This window comes from Telopea speciosissima, chromosome 9 (assembly GCF_018873765.1).
Source record: "Telopea speciosissima isolate NSW1024214 ecotype Mountain lineage chromosome 9, Tspe_v1, whole genome shotgun sequence".
Lineage (NCBI taxonomy): Eukaryota > Viridiplantae > Streptophyta > Magnoliopsida > Proteales > Proteaceae > Telopea > Telopea speciosissima.
In genome coordinates, this window is record NC_057924.1 from 7,220,488 (window position 1) to 7,239,287 (window position 18,800).

At 35.7% G+C, this 18,800-nt stretch overlaps 1 protein-coding gene across 2 annotated transcripts; it reads left to right on the forward strand.

Annotated features, from left to right (window-relative positions):
- The first annotated feature begins 9,022 nt into the window (after positions 1 to 9,022).
- On the forward strand, positions 9,023 to 10,045 carry LOC122640653 (vascular-related unknown protein 4-like). Of its 2 annotated transcripts, XM_043833879.1 has the most exons (4): positions 9,023 to 9,293; positions 9,330 to 9,431; positions 9,566 to 9,631; positions 9,732 to 10,045. In XM_043833879.1, exons 1-4 carry the CDS (start codon positions 9,081 to 9,083, stop codon positions 9,861 to 9,863), a joined length of 513 nt encoding a protein of 170 aa, XP_043689814.1. In that variant the 5' UTR covers positions 9,023 to 9,080; the 3' UTR covers positions 9,864 to 10,045. The 2 variants fall into 2 exon arrangements, with proteins under 2 accessions (XP_043689814.1, XP_043689813.1); XM_043833878.1 differs by having other exon boundaries at positions 9,023 to 9,431.
- The last annotated feature ends 8,755 nt before the right edge of the window (positions 10,046 to 18,800 follow it).

Here is an 18,800-nt window from a genome sequence, read left to right on the forward strand (position 1 = left end):
CTGTAGTGCCCGTCAAAAGCTTTGATTTGGTATGTATTTCAACCTATTTCGGTTCAGGTTCGAACCAAATGGATTTCAGGGGGAGGGATAGTTTTGTACTTTCTAGGGTTAGGGTTTTCTTACATAATGTGGTTATCTCTTTGAGATGTGTGAGAGGGTTTCGTATTTTGCTTCACAAATTAGTGAATTCGTGTTATCGTTCAACCATGGGCTTAACCTTCCTTCTTGGGGGTGAACCACATAAATCTTGTGTTGTGCGTGTGTGTACTCTCTCTTTGCAACTTCTTCTATAAAATCGCCATTTTGGGCATTGTTTTTCTAACATGTCCATCCTGCGTCCAGACACATGGGGGCAAAATGACCTCCCCACCTTCTTAAAATGTGCAAATGACGTCCCACTTGATGCCCCGTGTAATCTCCCTTTGGTACATGCATACGCGCAAGAGCCATGCTCCCAAACAGAACACTCCTCCCACCCCCCTTTTTTTTTCTTATAAAACATAAGCTAACTAGATAATCATATAAAAATAATAAAGTTGACCAATAGAAGTACAGGGTCGGCTAAATAACTGACCAATGGGTCCTACAAGCATTGATCAAACTTATATATTGGAAATGGAAACATAAACAACTACCTTTAACACATCATATAAATGTTTTTGTGTCTGGATTCATTCACCTGTTAGATTCTGCTATTAGATGATTAATGAAGAAACCACACCCCTAACTCTGACTGTAATCTTCATTAGATCACAGTACCCCACCCACCACACAAGAGAGTTCATTGGAGAAATTTCATTTTAGATTAAATCCACAAATAATTCCATAATGGGAAGCTCTAAGTAGTCCCTTTATCATTGAAAATAAAATCCATTATATTATCCCTTTATACCGCAATTTGTGGTTGCTAATTTTGATTATTAAAATTAATGATGTTGATTATGACTATATAGGTATGGGACTATGGGTATGGGGAGGATTTCTCTTCATTTAAGAATTTTCTTTTTCTTGATGATGATAAGTTCCGGTGGAGGAAGTGAGTTAGGTTCAAGGAAAAAGGAATAATTGATGACACAAAAGCCTTTCTTTAATGAGGCTATGCAAAAATGTCAAAAAGGGAATTTTAAAGTCAATAGACTCAAGAATGGTACATGAAACATAGATGGGTTGGTTCTTACTCAAGGTTTTAAAACACATTAATCAGGTCTTAATGATTCTAATGATTATAATTTGAATTAAAATAGTAGAATGTCTACACCTAGATATAGGAGCGCACGAAATTACCGTCTCATTACTTGTGAAATAAAAAAATCTCATTCATGTTGATGTCTCTTCGTGCGATCTCTTGCCTATTCAAAAATGGGGAAGTATTTCTTGTGGAGGAGTGTGGCCTCTATGTATGCACAAGGGCCAATAGGAACGCACGCAGAAGCATCAACGCGGGCGATCATTTTGCAGCCTCCTGTGTTTGGGCGTAGGCACCATGCTCCCCCCATAAAAACCAATTTATAACAAAATCAAAGGAAAAGGTGTTGGGGGGGGGGGGGAGGAAATAGGGTTTCAACTCGGGTTACACGAAATGTCTCCCAAATCCGAAAGGGGCGGTGAATCGACCCGATCTAGATCAGATCAACCGATATGGTTCATGGGTTGAGGAATCGGATGAAATCAAAATCTGGACCGTTCATTCGATTCAATCGAATCGCACGGTCAAATTCATCGATCTGATTAAATTTTTTAAATCATGGTTTACTTTAATTAAATCATGATTGACTATAGACTCTAAAAGAGGATTGAGTGGAAACATAGGAAGCTTAGATTACAAATGTGGAAAGGAAAATGACGTTTTGGATGTTAGTTGTTGTTAGGCTACAAGAAGGTAATTAGGGTCAGCACTCATCACATGGAGGGACATCTCCCTCTGTAACCTTCTCCTTAGTTCACGGTATTGGGATCGGTATGGGTATCGGTATCAGCCATCGAAGAAATCGATACCGATATTAATTCGGATAAACCGTATGTCTCAGGTACCAATACTAAATCAAAACATCGTTTTTTCCATTAAAAAAAAAACCCCACATCTATATCATATTAGACGATTCGTATCAGTCAGGTATCGGTATTGATCATGACCAATACCGATATGACCGATCCGATACCGATTCTTAAAACCCTAATCTAATGGACTCCTGCAATTGCAATAGAGAGTGGAAATAAAGAAAGGGAGGAGTTATTAGGTTTGGTCAGCCTATCTTCTCTCCCTTAATCAATTTGGGTTGGCCAAGTTAGGGTGTCTTTTAGTGTTAGTTCTCAACTCATTAGGCCAAGAGAGGACTGCAAAAATCCATGAAGCCTTGTTCTTGAGTAAGTTCTCAAGTTCTATAAGAGATAATAGTTTGACATTTGCCCTTTCTTAAAGCTCAAGCAAACAAGAGAGCTTAGTCTGAGGTTGAGATGCTTTGGAGTCTTTTTCTTCTTATTCACTTCTGTTTATTGCTGAGAACTTGTAGTACAATTAGCTTCTCTTTAATGGATGTGTTTACCTAAAAAAGGGGGAAAAACAAGAAAGAGACTCTGGAAAAGAAGGGATTTTGGCAGGAAAGGGTCCAGCAAAACTATTGAGCAGAATTATTGACATTCCTATGAACATAATATTAGAGACTTCAATTGCCAAACAATTAAAGTTTTAAAAATCGGGATTCGGGTCAACCGGATCGGTTGATTCTGATTTGCCAATTTGGATTCTGGTTGATCAGGCTTGACCGATCCCCTACACGAAAATTAGGGTTAGGGGGGCCTAGGGCAGTTTTATACCGATTCTAGACCAATTTGTATTGAAAGTAATCTGGACCAATCCAGCTATTGATTCTGATCTTTAAAACCTTGCACCCTATATATAAATAAACGAAAAGAGTCGACGACTATGACTTCTCTCATTAGTGATATCCGTGCGGATGTAGAAGATAGATGTAAAGCTATTACTGTTAAGGGGATGAAATCTCCTAGGAACCTATTCCTTGTCGAGAGATGGAGGGTCCGTCTATTCTCGATGGTTAGGTGAGTTGCTGGTAGATTATGTTGTATTCCTTCTTTTTTTTTTTTTTTTTTTTATTGGTTATAGATAATATCACTTTTTTGAAAAGAAAATAAAAAAGGAAAAAGAAACTATGCAACCCCCAAGGGAGAAACAATGAACAAAGAACAAAGATCAATCCAAAAAGGCAATAAGATGTGGAGGAGAGCAAAAAACACAAACAAAGAAATACAAAAACCCTACATGAAGAGCAAAACACCGAGCACAAGCCATCTAATGTAGGCCCTAGGTGGGCCGAAAACCCCACTTCTAGCCCAAATAATAGTTCCTACTAGATCTCTTACCCTTGAGCAGTAAGCCAGCCATTACACCTATCCATCACATCCCGCTTGATCTCCAAGAACAATTAGAGAGAAGATCTCGATTTATGACTAAAGATCCTAGCATTCCTCTTGTTCTATAACTGACAAGAGGAAGAACAGAAAGCCAAACAAGCATTGTTACCAATGGAGTAACATCCCACAAGAGAAACTACTATACTCCTCGTCCTTTGAGCTGTTGGAGTGTTCATGTTGTTATTTGTTTTGGATTTTAGGGTCTCTTTGAGTCTCGCGGGTCCTGTTCATGATGCCTAGTCAGGTTGCCTTTGCGTTCGTATATGTTTTTTTTTTTTCCCCTTTGCAATAAATTAATATTATCTATTCAAAAAAATTATATATCTCAGTTTTATAAGGATGAGACTTAACATCATCAAAACCTAATCCAACATTCACTCATCTTGGAATTAAAATAAAAAATAAAAAGAAAAAGAACAAATCGCTATGTTCCATAACGTAATTGGAGTAATATTTGTTACGTGGCAGATCAGTTGGAATCTAAATTTCAATAATAGAAACATGTATCAAGTTCTTGTTATAACCGGCCGCTCTCCTTAACTGTTAAAAAAAAAGGTTAGATGAGCAACAATGGAAGGCTATATAATAAATAAGAATCTTAAATCTAAAACCTAACTAATACATGATGTACCCTTTTCATACAAAAGTTTAAATTTGATCACTTAATAAGTTACACGTGCCATTTTTTTAATCTAACCCCCCAAGAGTATTAGGGAAGAAAAATGAAAATTTCTTTATAATGAATTAATGGTAGGAAATTAGGCAAATGAAATAATTTTTTTTTTTCCATATTTTAGAAGTGAAAGAGAAAAGTGACAGAGACTTAGTTCCAACTAAGGACTGATAATGCCTAATAGGATGCAACAAGTCAGCCAAAACCAAACTCTTAGAATTTATTTAAGTTATAAAGGACACCAAATTCATAGAATCAACTAAAGTGCAAGGTCATAGTTTTGAATTTCTTTAATTAATTAAAAACTGTTTTTAATAATTTCTTTTTCTACAACTAAAGTGGAAGACTTGTGAAGCCAATACTTAAAAGAGAGAGCCCCCCCACCTTGACGTGGTACCCAAAAGCATATGCTACGTCACCACCACTCTTTAGGCTTTGCCGTAATTGGTGAATCCTTCATCTCATCTCTCTTCCCGAGATGAAAAAAAAACTCCAATAAACACATTACAAATCCCGTTAAATAATAAAAAGATAATTAAAATTTTAAAACCGTTTGGCACCAAGTTTTCATGAGAGTTTGAATTATTTTTTTTCAAGTTAAATTTCTCGACAAATAACATCTAAGGGAAATATATAATATTGGTTGTAATAGCATTACAAGATGAATAATCCTCAAAAATAAAAAATTATGAATTTTTTTGGTTCCTTTCAAGGTAAACAAGGCAAGAGAGTGCATGTATAATAGGTCTTATTTATCATATGACAGCTCGTATATGATTTAAATTTTTTTTGATACATTGGTATAGTGTGACAAATTTGAGTCCAATCTGACACTACCAAGTGTCACGAGAAAAATGGTAAAAATATATATACAAGTAAAATGCAATACAAGGTGGGCTACATGATTGAATTAAAGCTCAACTTTGACATGTGGTCCTTTTCCCGTTCAATAGTTTAGATTTGCCCTATTGGTATGAATTTCAGCTGTTTTTGGTTCCTTTCAATCGAAATAAGGCAAGAAAGTGCATGTCTAATAGGTCTTATCCACCACATGACAGGTCATATAGGATTTAAATTTTAGTGATACATCGGTTCCTCGATTGTGTGACAAGTTTGAGTACAATCTGACAGTACCAAGTGTCAGTAGAAGAATGGTGAAAAGATGCATATGCTTAAAAAAAATTATCAACTCTGAATATACAAGTACAAAAATGCAATACAAGGTGGGCTATATAATTGAATTAGAGCCTGAACTTTGACATGTGAACAATGCGAGATGTCCTATTTCCATTTGACAGTATAAAATTTCCCTATTTTTATGAATTTCAGCTGCTTTTGGTTCCTTTCAATCTAAACAAGGCAAGAAAATGCATGTCTAATAGGTTTTATCTACCCTTGGCAGGTCATATGGGATTTAAATTTTAGTGATACATTGGTTCCTTGATTGTGTTACAAATTTGAGTCCAATCTGACACTACCAAGTGTCAACAGAAGAATGGTGGAAATTAAAGATACATATGCTTTAAAAAAAATCTCAACTCTGAATGTACAAGTAAAAAAAATGCAATACAATGTGGGCTACATGATTGAATTAGAGTCAACTTTGACACTTGAACAATGCAAGATGTCCTCTTCCCATTCGATGGTTTAGATTTGTCCTATTGGCGTGAATTGCAGCTATTTTGGCTCCTTCAATATAAGCGCTTGCAAGGCAAGAGAGTGCATGTCTAATAGAACATATCTATCACATGATAGGTCATATGGGATTTAAATTTTAGTGATAAATTGGTTCCCGATCGTGTGACAAGTTTGTGTCCAATCTGATACTACCAAGTGTCAATAGAAGAATGATGAAAAGATGGATATGCTTTAAAAAAAATTCTTAACTCTGAATATACAAGTAAAAAATGCAATACAAGGTTGGCTACATGATTGAATTAAAGCACAACTTTGACACGTGTCCTCTTCCGTTTCAATAGCTTAGATTTGCCCTATTGGTACAAATTTCAGCTGTTTTTGGTTCCTTTCAATCTAAACAATGCAAGAGAATGGCTGTCTAATAGGTTTTTTTTTCTATCTCATGGCAGGTCATATAAGATTCAACTTAATTTAGTGATACATATGTTCCCCATCTTGTGACAAGTTTGAGTCCAATATGATACTATCAAATGTCGATAGAAGAATGGTAAAGATATATATGTTTAATTAAGAAAATTCAAAATTTTGAATATATAAATAAAAAAAATGCAATACAAGGTGGACTACATGATTGAATTAGAACCCAACTTTGACACGTGACCAATGCAAGATGTCCTCTTTCCATTTAACAGTTTAGATTTGTCCTATTGATTTAACAGTTTAGGTTTGTCCTATTTATATGCCACAGGGCATAAATCTAGTGTGTGAATCAAAGTCCCATCTATTCTATCAGACTTGCATTCTTCTTGCCACTAAAAAAATCATATTCTATGTGTAAAACATGCTTAGTAATTGAAGAAAGTATAATCTATGAATTTCAACCCAAAGGATTAGGCAACAAGGTCTCATAATGTCAACATGTATAAGACATCAAATGTTATATTAAAGTTTACCAAAAAAAAATGTTATATTAACTTCTCTATGTTATTAGTCTATCTTCTCTTATATCTCTTTCTTTCTAAAACATGATTTCAATGTAAAGTTGAGCTCAACATTATATGTTGTCATACATAAAAGAAAAAATGTTTCATTCATAAATATTCTTTCAATAGAGTTTAAAAAATATGAGAAAAAGATTACTACAATGCCCTTGTACAGATTCCTTTGTACCCTCACAAAATAAATAGTGAGACCCACATCAACATTTCTCTTTCCTATCCTGACCATGTGGGTCCTGTGCAGGTCCCATATGGATGATGCCATTTTCTAATTCTTCATTGGTTGTAGTGTGCAAATTCCTTCTTACACTACCTATGTAGGAAACCCTTTCACCAAAAATATTAATATTTTTCTTCTATGTTTGTAGTTTAGGCTATCTTTGGTATAGTTTAAATTTATGTTTATCATAAACATAAATAGATGTCTTTTGTATGATTTATGACCCCTATTTCTCATTAAAATAAATCAATATAAGCATAAATTAATTTGTTTCCCTTCTTTTGTTCTAAGATACTTATGTCTTCTGCCTTCAATGAAATTTAGAAATGACATGTATTTTCTTTTGTGTAGCCAGAATCAAGTTGTAAATGGTTACAAAGAAGACATTATTTTCTGTAGAACTAGTGAAGAGCCCTGTGAAACACATGGTTGGCTGCAAGCTAACAAACAAAGTATAGAGTAAATTTTTTATCATAAATAATAAGATTTCAAAAAGAATACATTCTGCATCATAGAACTTTATTGAACTTTACTGTTTCTATTGATTTTTTTTGTTTTTGGAATCACTATTGTATTATTGCAATACAATAATAGAAGAATATTACCATAAATATTCACTTTTATTTTTTTTATCATTATATATCATATTATTCTCTTAATGTAATAGTTTATTTTTTGTCTTTATTTTGATGTTGTTATTAAATGATAATTGCTAACCTTTTTATTTTTTATAATATTATATAATAATAAATAATAAATTTAATGTATGTGGAATTAGAAAATAAAAAATAAAAAGAATGGAAAGGAAAATGAACAAAGAATGTGATACAAAGAAAAGGGTAATATGGAGTAGGTTGATGTGGCAATATTGCTCCAGAATGATTTGATTAGCTATTTTTAGCAAATTGTTTGTGGTTATACATATTATATTTTGTCTTTTTTTCTTTTTTGACAGTTCAATTGTCTATTATTTGATGGTACATGGTACCCACCATCATCTTTGATCTCCATATATTAACTACCATAATAAGTTCTACCAACCCATTAAATAACAATATCAGATATGCTTATGAAGCTTCCATTAATAACTTCAGTAGCTAAATATGATGGTTAAGCTTCCTAGATGTGACACCCATGTATAAGGGTTATTTAGTTAAGAAAATAGGGTTTTGTTTACCATATGAAATTAAGAAATTTTGAAGAAAATTCATTTTGCAGTTTCTAGTTGGAAAATCGGGTTTTCTGACTCGATTCGTCCTTCAAAAAAACCTGGTGACTCAACCTTGTCAACCTTGTCAAACCTGGTGACTCAACTTTGTCAAAATATATGGGAAAACCAGATAAAATAAAGAATCACATTTCAATGCATTTTGAGTTTATACCATTGAACAAGAGAAGGGAGTCAGAGATGAGGGTTTCTTATTGTTTCAGAATACAGATTTACTATGTTACTCAATTCAGATTCTAATTGAACTGGCTTTATGGTTTTTTTAAAAATGACTAAACTCGTTATGTTTGTCATGACTCAGGCAAAAATATCGAGTCTTATTTGACTCCAACGATTTATGACTCAGTTTCGTCATTTTTTACCCTGACCTAGTTTACACAACTATTGATCAGGTTTTCCACAATTTTGACTCGACTAAAGTGACCCCAGTCAAAATACAAATTTCCAACTATATGATTCTTTTTATAGGAAGAGAAATTACAGATCCTAAGTGGGAAAGCAAAATACAAAGAAATGGTCCACGTCTTTTAAGGGATATTGAGTCATTAATGCATTTAGTTAAGTTAAAAAAAAAAAAAAAAAATTTGAAAATCTATTTTGGGCCACAAAGGTCAAAATCTCTCCTTGTCCTCTTTTTTCTTTCTTCTTGCACGTTCTCATTCTTCGTCTCTCAGTTCCATCTTTTGTTTGCTGCTAGTGATTAGCTTTCCCAAGTCCCAACTCCTTCTGGCCCACATTAAAGATTCTAATGCTTTCTTTTCAATTCTTTTTTTTAATTGAACCAGTTATCTGTAAATATATATGTATATATATATATGTCTCTTCTGCCTTCCTTTAAACCTTGCCAAAACTGTTTCATATTCTTCTTTCACTTTTGATCTTTGTTATAGATCAATGGAGGACTCAATGATGTCTTCTATTAACAAAGCAATTTCTTTAGACGAAGGAAGAACAGATTCCCCTGAAGAGAGTGGTTGGACTGAATATTTTGAAGACTTCATGAATGAAAATAGAGACAACACTTGTTGTTCTGATGATTTTAGAACCTCTTCTTTGGTTTCTGATGCTGCTTCTTGTGCTGCATGGAAGTTTTCTGATCATAAACAAGTTATTGAGTTCTCTCCAATGATGGGTACTGAACAGAATTGCAAGAAATTGAAGATCAAGAAGAAGAGAAGCAGAAAAATCTTGAATGATGAAGATGATTTGGAAGACACTGCCAGTTCTCCTTGTAATAGTCCCACGGTACAGATTACTCCAAACTCTTTTACTTCAATTTTACATTACTTTTTTTTGTCCCAAACCCATCAAGAAAAATGAAAAAATTTTCTGGGTTTATTGTCTTAAAGATGAAAGTTTTTCAATTTTTCTGTTAATAGGTTAGTGAGTTAAGTCAATTGCATATGAACAGAAGAAAGAGAGATGATAACTTAGACACTTCTCAGGTGAGCTTGATCAGTTTTTCCCTTTATAATTGATTCTGTTTGTTCTTGGAATTAGAATATGGTTCTCATCAAGTCCTTGTGGTTCTTATTTTTTTTGTAGGGGAAGGAAAGTAAGCAGATTGATGAGAGAAATGAATTGGGTTTCATTGGTACAGAAAATTACTGTACAGAACTGAAGAAAAGAGGGCTTTGCTTGGTTCCTATTTCCATGCTTACCAACTACCTTGGATAATTCCATCCTCTCTGTCTCTCTCTCTCTTGTGCATATCTTGTATATCTATTTTTCATGTGCAAGAAGCTGCAAGGCTTGGTATGAAGAATCTCTCTCTCTCTCTCTCTCTCTCTCTCTCTCTCTCTCTCTCTCTGCATATATTGTAATCTTTCTTTCATGTATGAAATTATATTAAAAAGTTTTGTTTCTTTCTTCTTTTTGATCATTCAGTCTTCAATACAATATATGTTTACTGATAAACTTCCAGAACACATAGTTTTTGGATGGAAGAACACTAAAATTTGTTAGTGATAGGAATTTGATGAAAGAAATGTATCAGAAAGGAAAATCAGTTATGGAGTGGTTCACAATGTATGTGTGACAGATAGCTAGAGACAGTTCTTAGGCCAAGTGTTTGTTGAAATTAATAGAATTATTTTGGTAACTTGCTCCTTGGATCATTCCTGGGTTCAGGTAGAATTCATCTTCAAAAGCTAACCGTTAAGGAGAGGATGCTCAAGTACCTACAAGTCTTCACATTGGGCTATTGATCGCCTCTGCGTGAAACCCCAATACACCATGGATGAAGGAAATTTTCTCTTAAACATCTAAAACAAATCACTACCAAACAGTCTTTGGTTAAAAGATCTACCTGAGTTTAAACTTTAAACAAACAGTTGATGGGCATTAATTTGGTTGGTGCATCCACTACATCTATGTTGCTTAATCACTTGTTTTTATATTTTTTATAGCAACATAGCTAGACAAGTGGGTGTGAGAATCACAACTGAATGATAAGTCCATAACTGAAACAATAATGAAAAAAATTACCAATAAAAATGAGCAAGTATCACATCTGATCTGGCTATTGCATGCGAACAAAGGCCTTTAAATTAAAATAATAAGGAACCACTACCATTTTATGTAAGGTCCCTCCATGTGCAGGGACATTAAAGCAGGTCATTAGTACAGAAAAGGCTATAGCCTTGTTTAATTTGATCTATAAAGTTTTAAGAACATTCTATCCTAGCCTCCTAATGTATTAAAAAAAGAAAGAGGAGAAGAAGAATCTTTAATTAGATTTTCATAAGCATTCATCAGTAATTCATCTTTAATTCCCCTAGTTGACTCTTTGCCATCTAGATTATTGCTTTAATCCTCTTCTGGTTGTTGATGCTTGTTGAAAGAAAAATAAATTATGGCAAAAATTTTCCTTCACCAGTGGAGGTGGAAGAATGCCTTCGCCATTAATGGTGATATGTCTCATCACGAACTCCCACCCTTTATTGTTTGGGTTGAAACTATCCTTCCTCTTGGAAATCTGATGGTATCGATGCCCATGACGAAGGAATTATTCTTTCACCACGGGTGAAGGGAGTCCAAATCTGATGTATCGGCCAATAAATCTTCATGATGATGAAGAAGGGGCAAATGGGAAGACAAATTGTTAGCGACGGGAGTGTGGCCTACGCCACCACTCCTAAATCACACTATTCTCCAAATTAAATTGTTTCTTCAATCTTTTATGTGCTTACACACAAGCAAGAAGGGTATTTTGGTCATTTTATCATTAATTAAACGTGGCCACGTGAGGTTTCTTGTGAGACAATTTTATAAAAACATAAAATAACACTCTACAAAACACTTTATCCACAAATTTATATAGGCCGGCCTTCAACAACTTCCATATTAAAGAAAATTTTCATATAAAAGAAATAATATAAAATCATATAAAAAAACCCTCATTCCTTCAATTCCATATCTTTTGTTGATCTACATGATTATTTTTCTCTTATATCAATAAGGACAGAAACTATAAAAACAAATAATAGAAGAAGGTTGGAAGAATCTACAAGGAAGGGCCTAAGTTCATCCAATCATTGGTTGTACATTCAAATTTTGATTGTTACAATATTCACTTGGTGAGGCAATTCAATTGTAGAGTCTTTGTGGTAGTCTAGGTTCCATTAAGCAAAACATTTTTGCCACTTTGAACATTAATTTCTTAAGTAATCTTGCTCTATTCTGAGGTAACCAACCTATATATTTCCACTAATGTTAATCTAAACATCAAGAAACACGAAGAAACAAAACAGATTCAATCAAGGATGATCCAGAGATTTAATGTGGTGTGCTACATCTACGGGCGAAGCTGAAGATGATTCACTATGTAATGGAAGAAAAATTACAATAGAAATCTCTCAAGAACTCTCCCCAGAAAAACCCTAACTTGAAAATGCCTAAATCTCTCTCTCTCTCTCTCTCTCTCTCTCTCTCTCACACACACACACACACACACACACACACAACAAGACAATAAAACAAGGCAATACTCTTCCAAGTTGGGTCGATCCATTAGATCGGGTCATATATATCTATTGGCCCAAGCCCTCTGCTACCATCAGAGACCTCACAAAATCTTTCCTTGGGATTGCCACAAAAAAATGTCGGAACAATATATACTACGAAATGGGTAGAAGAATTCAAGACTCACATAACAACTAGACATCAAAACTTGATCACCTTCTTAAAAAATTATCAGAATATCAGAGACATGAGAAATCTGAACCACAAACTATCATGTTCCTTAAAAATAGGGGGAAAAAAAAGGAATGAAGACTAAAGAATTCCATTATTGAGATGATGAGATGACTGTTGTGAATTATAGACAGCCATAGGTTTCCAATTTTTCAGTCTAATTGATTTTTTTTTCAATGATAGATGAGATTTCTGAAATTCATGGTATCTCATGTGCCTAACCCAAATAAATAAACAAGAAAAAAAAATATATATATATATATATATATATATATATATATATATATATATATATATATATAATTTTATTTTTTATTTTTTTTGGTAAAATAAGAAAAGAATATAAACATGCAAGAATGAGAGAGAGAGAGAGATCAACTACATGAGATATGGTTAGTTGATTCCTTTTTTGTGGCTGGTAGTTAGTTGCTGCTTGCTTGGGTTATCGAACAAGATAAGGGATATGGTGTCTCTTTTGTCATATATTAATCTTCCATTTGTTCATTCAAGTGGTTAGGATGTCATGTATGGAATTTTTTTTTTATTGACTTTGACTCAAACTTTTGGACTTGAATTCGAATTTGTTTGGTTCATGACTTCATGGATTTAGTGCATGGTATTGGATCGGATATCGGTTACCTTCAAAATCGATGCTATATCGATACGGATTGAACATATCGGACATTTTTATCCTTGATTTTTTTTTTAAATGAATTTTTTTACTATTTTACTCCTTCTCTATACCATTTCACCCATAGAATATCGACCAGGTATCGATATTGGTAACAATCACCTTCAAAACCGTGCAGTATCAGCCGTATTGGGCAATCCGCTACCGATATCTCAAACCATGATTTGGTTCAAATACACAGTATCGGTTATACCTGGAATCAATACCAATATGGCCCTGATATGAATCGGCTGATACAGTCAAAAAGTGGGATTTTTTTTATTAAAAAATAAATTTTTTTTATCGTGAATCAGAGTGATACAGATGGCTGAGACCGATACAGATACCAATACCGATAACTAAAACCTTGGTTGGGAGTAAGATTAGGTGATCCAGACTTGGGTTTTTGTCGAATTAAAAGATAACAACTTGGATGGAGGCCCAAATAAGGTCCAAAACGGACCAAGGGCCTGTTGAAAGACCCATTGGGTTAGGCTCCACTTTACCTGTTTTCGGCCTATGCTGGGCTTAGGTCTGAGACTATAGGCCCACCATGCACCTTAAGCTTCCTAGTTAAGATCGGGCTCCTCTGCAGCGCGGGGTGCGCTGGATATCTTATGGCAAGGCACCAAAGCTCGCCAAATGGATGAGCTCCCATTTGGATGGAGCAGATCAAGCTGGAAATCTGGATTTTAAAATTCAGAAATCCTCCTACCCATCGCATGTGCACCACACTTTGCTGTGCTATCGATCCGATGCACCCCCATGCTGCAGAGGAACCGGATCCTCCTAGCTATGGTTCAACCCAGTGAGCTTGATGGTTAGGAGTTAACCATGTAGAGCTGGGCCGGGACATATTGAACCTAGCCCAAGCCCCATTACAGTGAGGAAAAAAAATTGTTTTTGTATGTTTATATTGTTTGGATAATAAACTGTGTTCTTCAATTAATGATCCATTGCAAACAACTGCTAGTCCAGTCGGTTGGAGTGCAAGTTGAGTGCATGCTCCCCAGGAGGTCAAGGGATCGACTCTCTTGGATTACATATTGTGCCAAAAAGGCACCCCTCTCTCCCCTTCCCCCCCCCCTTAGTTGTAGATTGTGGGCTTGTCTTAGCCTTCCCCATTAGCTTGTAGTTGGCATGTGGGCCCTTGAGTAGGATAGACCCAAAAAAAAAAAATTAATGATCCATTTGAATGGAAATGGTGAGCTCTATGGGCTCTACTGGCATCGTAGAATTGCTTAATGGAGGGTTTTGTGATAAAGCATGAATATAGAAATTAGAATGCATGTTAGGTCTAGTCGATATAATAGTAAAGGGAAAGGGTTCTCTCAACGTAAGGCATTTCCTATACCTTATTCACAAAAGTATTTATTTATTTTTTTTAATCAGAGAAAATAATAAAAAATTCTAATATGAGGGCGTAGAAAACACCTAAGGTTTAGAGAGACTTTTCCCAACTGTAAAATAGGCAGGCTAAGGGTTCCCTATGCTGCCAGCATAAGGGGAATCTCCCACACCATACCCATCAGCATGCAAGAATTGGTTTTGTCAATAGGGCCCCACAAAGTCAAGGAGGAGAGAGTGTTAGTTATATGTGAGAGGACGTCGGATAGAATCCCTATATTGTTGGCGAATTTGTCCCCTAATAATATTGGGGATGGATTTGGGCAAAACTTCGTTCACATTTTATTATAAGGAGAAATGGTTTCTATGGGGGAGTGTGGTCCTTGCGCCCAAACATAGAGATTCGCAAAATGATCGTCCCACTCCATGAAAGGCGGAAATGCCCACCCTGTTGATGCTTCCATGCATGCTCCCTCACAGAGAACTCTTCCCCTTTTATTAATTTCCAAATCCAAGCCTGGACCACTTGCATTCATAGGTTCAATTTGATCTCATGATATGTGACGTAACGTTCATTACCTATTTTTTAGATCATGGGGCGTTAAAGAAGAGTTTTTAAAATAATTTGAAAGTGATTTGCCATTATATAACAAGTTGTCATTATTTTCTTTCTTTTAGTCAATGAAAATTAATGAAACCTATCTCATGTAACAAGATTCCCAAATTTATTAAGTCAAAAACTCAACAAAAAAAAAAAAAAAAAACCAACAACTTAGCCTTATCCCAACTAATGGGATTGGCTACATGGATCCTTTCAAGACAAAGTAAGAGAAATGAAGAATAAAAATGCAGAAATGAGATAAGAAAAATGAAAATTGAAAGTAAGAGGATAGCCCAGGGAACCAGGAAAATCTCAGTTACATGGTGGTGACAACATGGATCCTTGCCCTCCAATAGGCTCTATCTGAGGTCATATTTGGCACAAGCCCCAAAGTATGTATGTCATTCTTCCCAACCTCACCTATGATCGTTTTAGGCCTGCCCCTACCTCTTTTAGCTCCTTCAATCGGTATTAGATCATTCCTCCTTACTAGGGTGTTCCCAGGCCTTCGTTGCACGTGGCCAAACCACCTCAGACGACATTCTCGGAGCTTGTCGCTGATCAAGACAACTCCCACATCTGCTCTAATGTATTCATTCCTCACTTTATCCTTTATAGTTTTGTCGAACATCCATTTTAACATCCCCATCTCTATTACACATAGCTTCACTATATGGAACTTCTTAACTGGCCAACATTCCGCCCCATACATCATAGTTGGCCAGACAATAGTCCTGTAGAACTTTCCTTTAAGTTTTAAAGGAATGTGGCGGTCACACAGTATTCTAGTCGCACCTCTCCACTTCATCCGTCCCACTTTAATTCTTTGTGAAACATCATCATCTATGTCACCTTCTTTGTTTATGGTAGACCCCAATTATCTAAAATAGTCACTTGGCGACATCTCTCTCTCATCAATTTTCACCATGTCATTATCCATCATAATGTGACTAAAGTTAAACATTATATACTCCGTATTCGATCTACTAATCTTAAGGCCTCTTGTTTCTAAGGTTGATCTCCACATCTCTAACTTAGCATTAATCCCTGATTTTGTCTTATCCACCAAAATGATATCATCAGCAAAGAGCATACACTACGGTACCTCGTCTTGGATGTTCTTGGTTAATTCATCCATGATAAGCTCAAACAAATAAGGGCATAGGGCTGATCATTGATTTAACCTAACTGTAATTAGCCAAGAATTCCTTACCCTGACTTTCCACAAATCTTACACTAATTACCACACCCCCCATACATATCTTTAATTACATCTACATATTTATTCAACAACCCTCTCTTCATAAGAACATGCCATATTAAATCTCTAGGGACTCTGTCATAGGTTTTCTCCAGGTCAATGAAGACCATATGTAGATCCTTCTTATTAGCTCTGCATCTCTCCATAAACCTCCTTAGTAGGTAAATAGCTTTTGTCGTGGATCTATTTGACATAAAACCAAATTGATTTTTCGAGATATGAGTCTCTCTTCTCAGATGGGCTTCAATAACCTTTTCCTAAAGTTTCTTAGTGACTCATTAGTTTTATCTTTCTATAGTTATTGCAGCTCTAGACATCACCCTTATTTTTGTAGATCGAAACTAGCTATAATGCTTCTCCTCCATCCATCTGACATTTTTCTTGTGATCATAATCTTGTTAAATAACTTGGTTATCCAATATACCCCCACAAAATCCAAGGGTCTTCCACACTTCTATTACGATCTCATCTGGACTTGGTGTCTTGATTATTTTCATCTTTCTTAAGGCTTCCTTAACTTCTAGCACACCAATTTTTCATACATATCTATGATGTGTGATGTCTTTATGAATAATGTTATTAACCGGTTCAATCATATTCGAAGTATCTCCATTTAATAATTTACAAATATACTCATTCTGTCTCCTCACAATGTCCTCATCCCTTACCAACGCTCTTCAATCCTCCTTTATACATCTCACCTGGTGAAATCTCTATTCCTCTTTTCTCTCATTTTAGCTATTTTATAAATATCTTTTCTCCCGTCCTTTGAGTTTAGATTAATATAAAGCTCTTCATATCTCCTCACCCTAGCCATCCCCTTTATCTTTTTAGCCTCATTTCTGGCCTCATTATACTTCTTTTTATCTCAGTTTCTTTAGTTCGTTGCCATGTCTTATCCCCCCCTTTTTTTTTTCTTTCTTTCTTCTTCCTACTCTAACTTCTAGGGTTTCCATTGATTCCGACAAAAGTTGATTCCATGCCCTATTTCATATTCTTGAACTTAGGGCAGCTAGGGTTTCCAACCGATCTTGCAATTTGGATAAAAAAATTTGTTAGAATTGATATGGAAGATATTGAAATCCGTTACGAATGGAAAAAAAAATCCTAGAAAAACTATACAGAGAAGCTAATTTGAAGCAGCTTGAATTGAGATCGATCTCGGCAGATTTCGATTTTTTAAACCTATTTGGAAGCCAAGGAAAAGTTTTAACAAATAACTGAAATTAGAATGAGAAAAAAACACATAAATTAATTATTATTTTATCATAAATTTTGTCTTATCATGTTTTATCTTTTTCTTTTTTTGGCTCCCAATCAAAGCCTAAATGCCACCCAAGCTTCAAGAGAGAAGTTAGAATACCCCAACTCCAAATATAGAAAAAATGGGAGAGAGAACGCTGCTTGGTCACATGGCCTTTGTGCCATTGGCCTAGTCCGGGGCGAATGAGAGCGTGTACCCAGCCATCCAACATGGGGGACAAGATGGTCATTTCGCCACCCCTGCATATGGGGGTAGGGGCTTGCGATCAAGCATCCTTCTTTTTTTCATAAAAATAAAAAACTTGTTGCTAAGATAATATTTTTTGAAAGTAAGCAACAAAAAACTGCAACCTACTGGCGATCAAAGCTTTCACTTGTTTGTTGTCACTTGTCTGTCATGGCCACTGGAGATCCTCTCCCGGTGGTCCAGAATGAGGATACTCCTCGACCAATGGCCGTATCTGGTGGGGCAGAGGGATAGAGTTCTCCCACACGTTCGTGTGCTAGTCTTTACCCTGGAGGTCAAGTCCGTGATGGTGCTGAAGATATTCCGTATATAGTTCCGGAAATTGTTAATGGCAAAAAGATTGCCCATTGTTGCATAGATGATTTAGCGAAAGAAGAGGAACGCTGGGAAGCGGCTTTTGTCGGGTATGTGTTTGGACCTAAACCTTCCTTTGCGGTTATGAAGCGCTTTGTGAAGTAGAATTGGTCTCATATAAGTGCAGTTGAAGTCTTCGGCCTAGAAAGCGAGATTTTCATTTTTTGTTTCCAAACCATTGAATTGAGTCAGCAAATAGTCGACGAAGGTTCTTGGTCCGTGGGAGCTAGACCTTTGATCCTTCGTCCTTGGTTGCCGGACATCTCTCTCCCCAAGGAGGAAACTCAATTACCACTATACATTTGATTATATGGTCTCAACCTTCCATTCTGGGGTAATGGCACACTTGGGAAGATTTCTAGTGGCAAACCAATTTGCGTTGATCGTCGAACCCCTCAACGGGAACGATTAACCTTTGCCAGATTTTTTGTTCTCATCAATATTGAAGATGGACTCCCATCTACCATATCAATTGGCCTTGATGGTGGCTCTGTCATTGAATAAAAGGTGGAGTATGACTGGGCTCCTCCTATTTGCAACTCTTGTAAGGTTTTTGGTCACTCCGATAAGACTTGTCCTATCGCCACAGCTGCTCAGGCGTTAAAGGCCAAGGGAAAAATCTCTGATGTTCCAATGGAGAATGGAACCTGGCAGGAGCCCCCAAGTCGCCGAAATAG

Coding starts and splice junctions, on each gene's coding strand:
- LOC122640653 (XM_043833878.1), top strand. CDS start 9,081: ATGGAGGACTCAATGATGTCTTCTATTAACAAAGCAATTTCTTTAGAC. Junction 9,432..9,565: donor CTCCTTGTAATAGTCCCACG/GTACAGATTACT, acceptor TTCTGTTAATAG/GTTAGTGAGTTAAGTCAATT. Junction 9,632..9,731: donor ATAACTTAGACACTTCTCAG/GTGAGCTTGATC, acceptor TTTTTTTTGTAG/GGGAAGGAAAGTAAGCAGAT.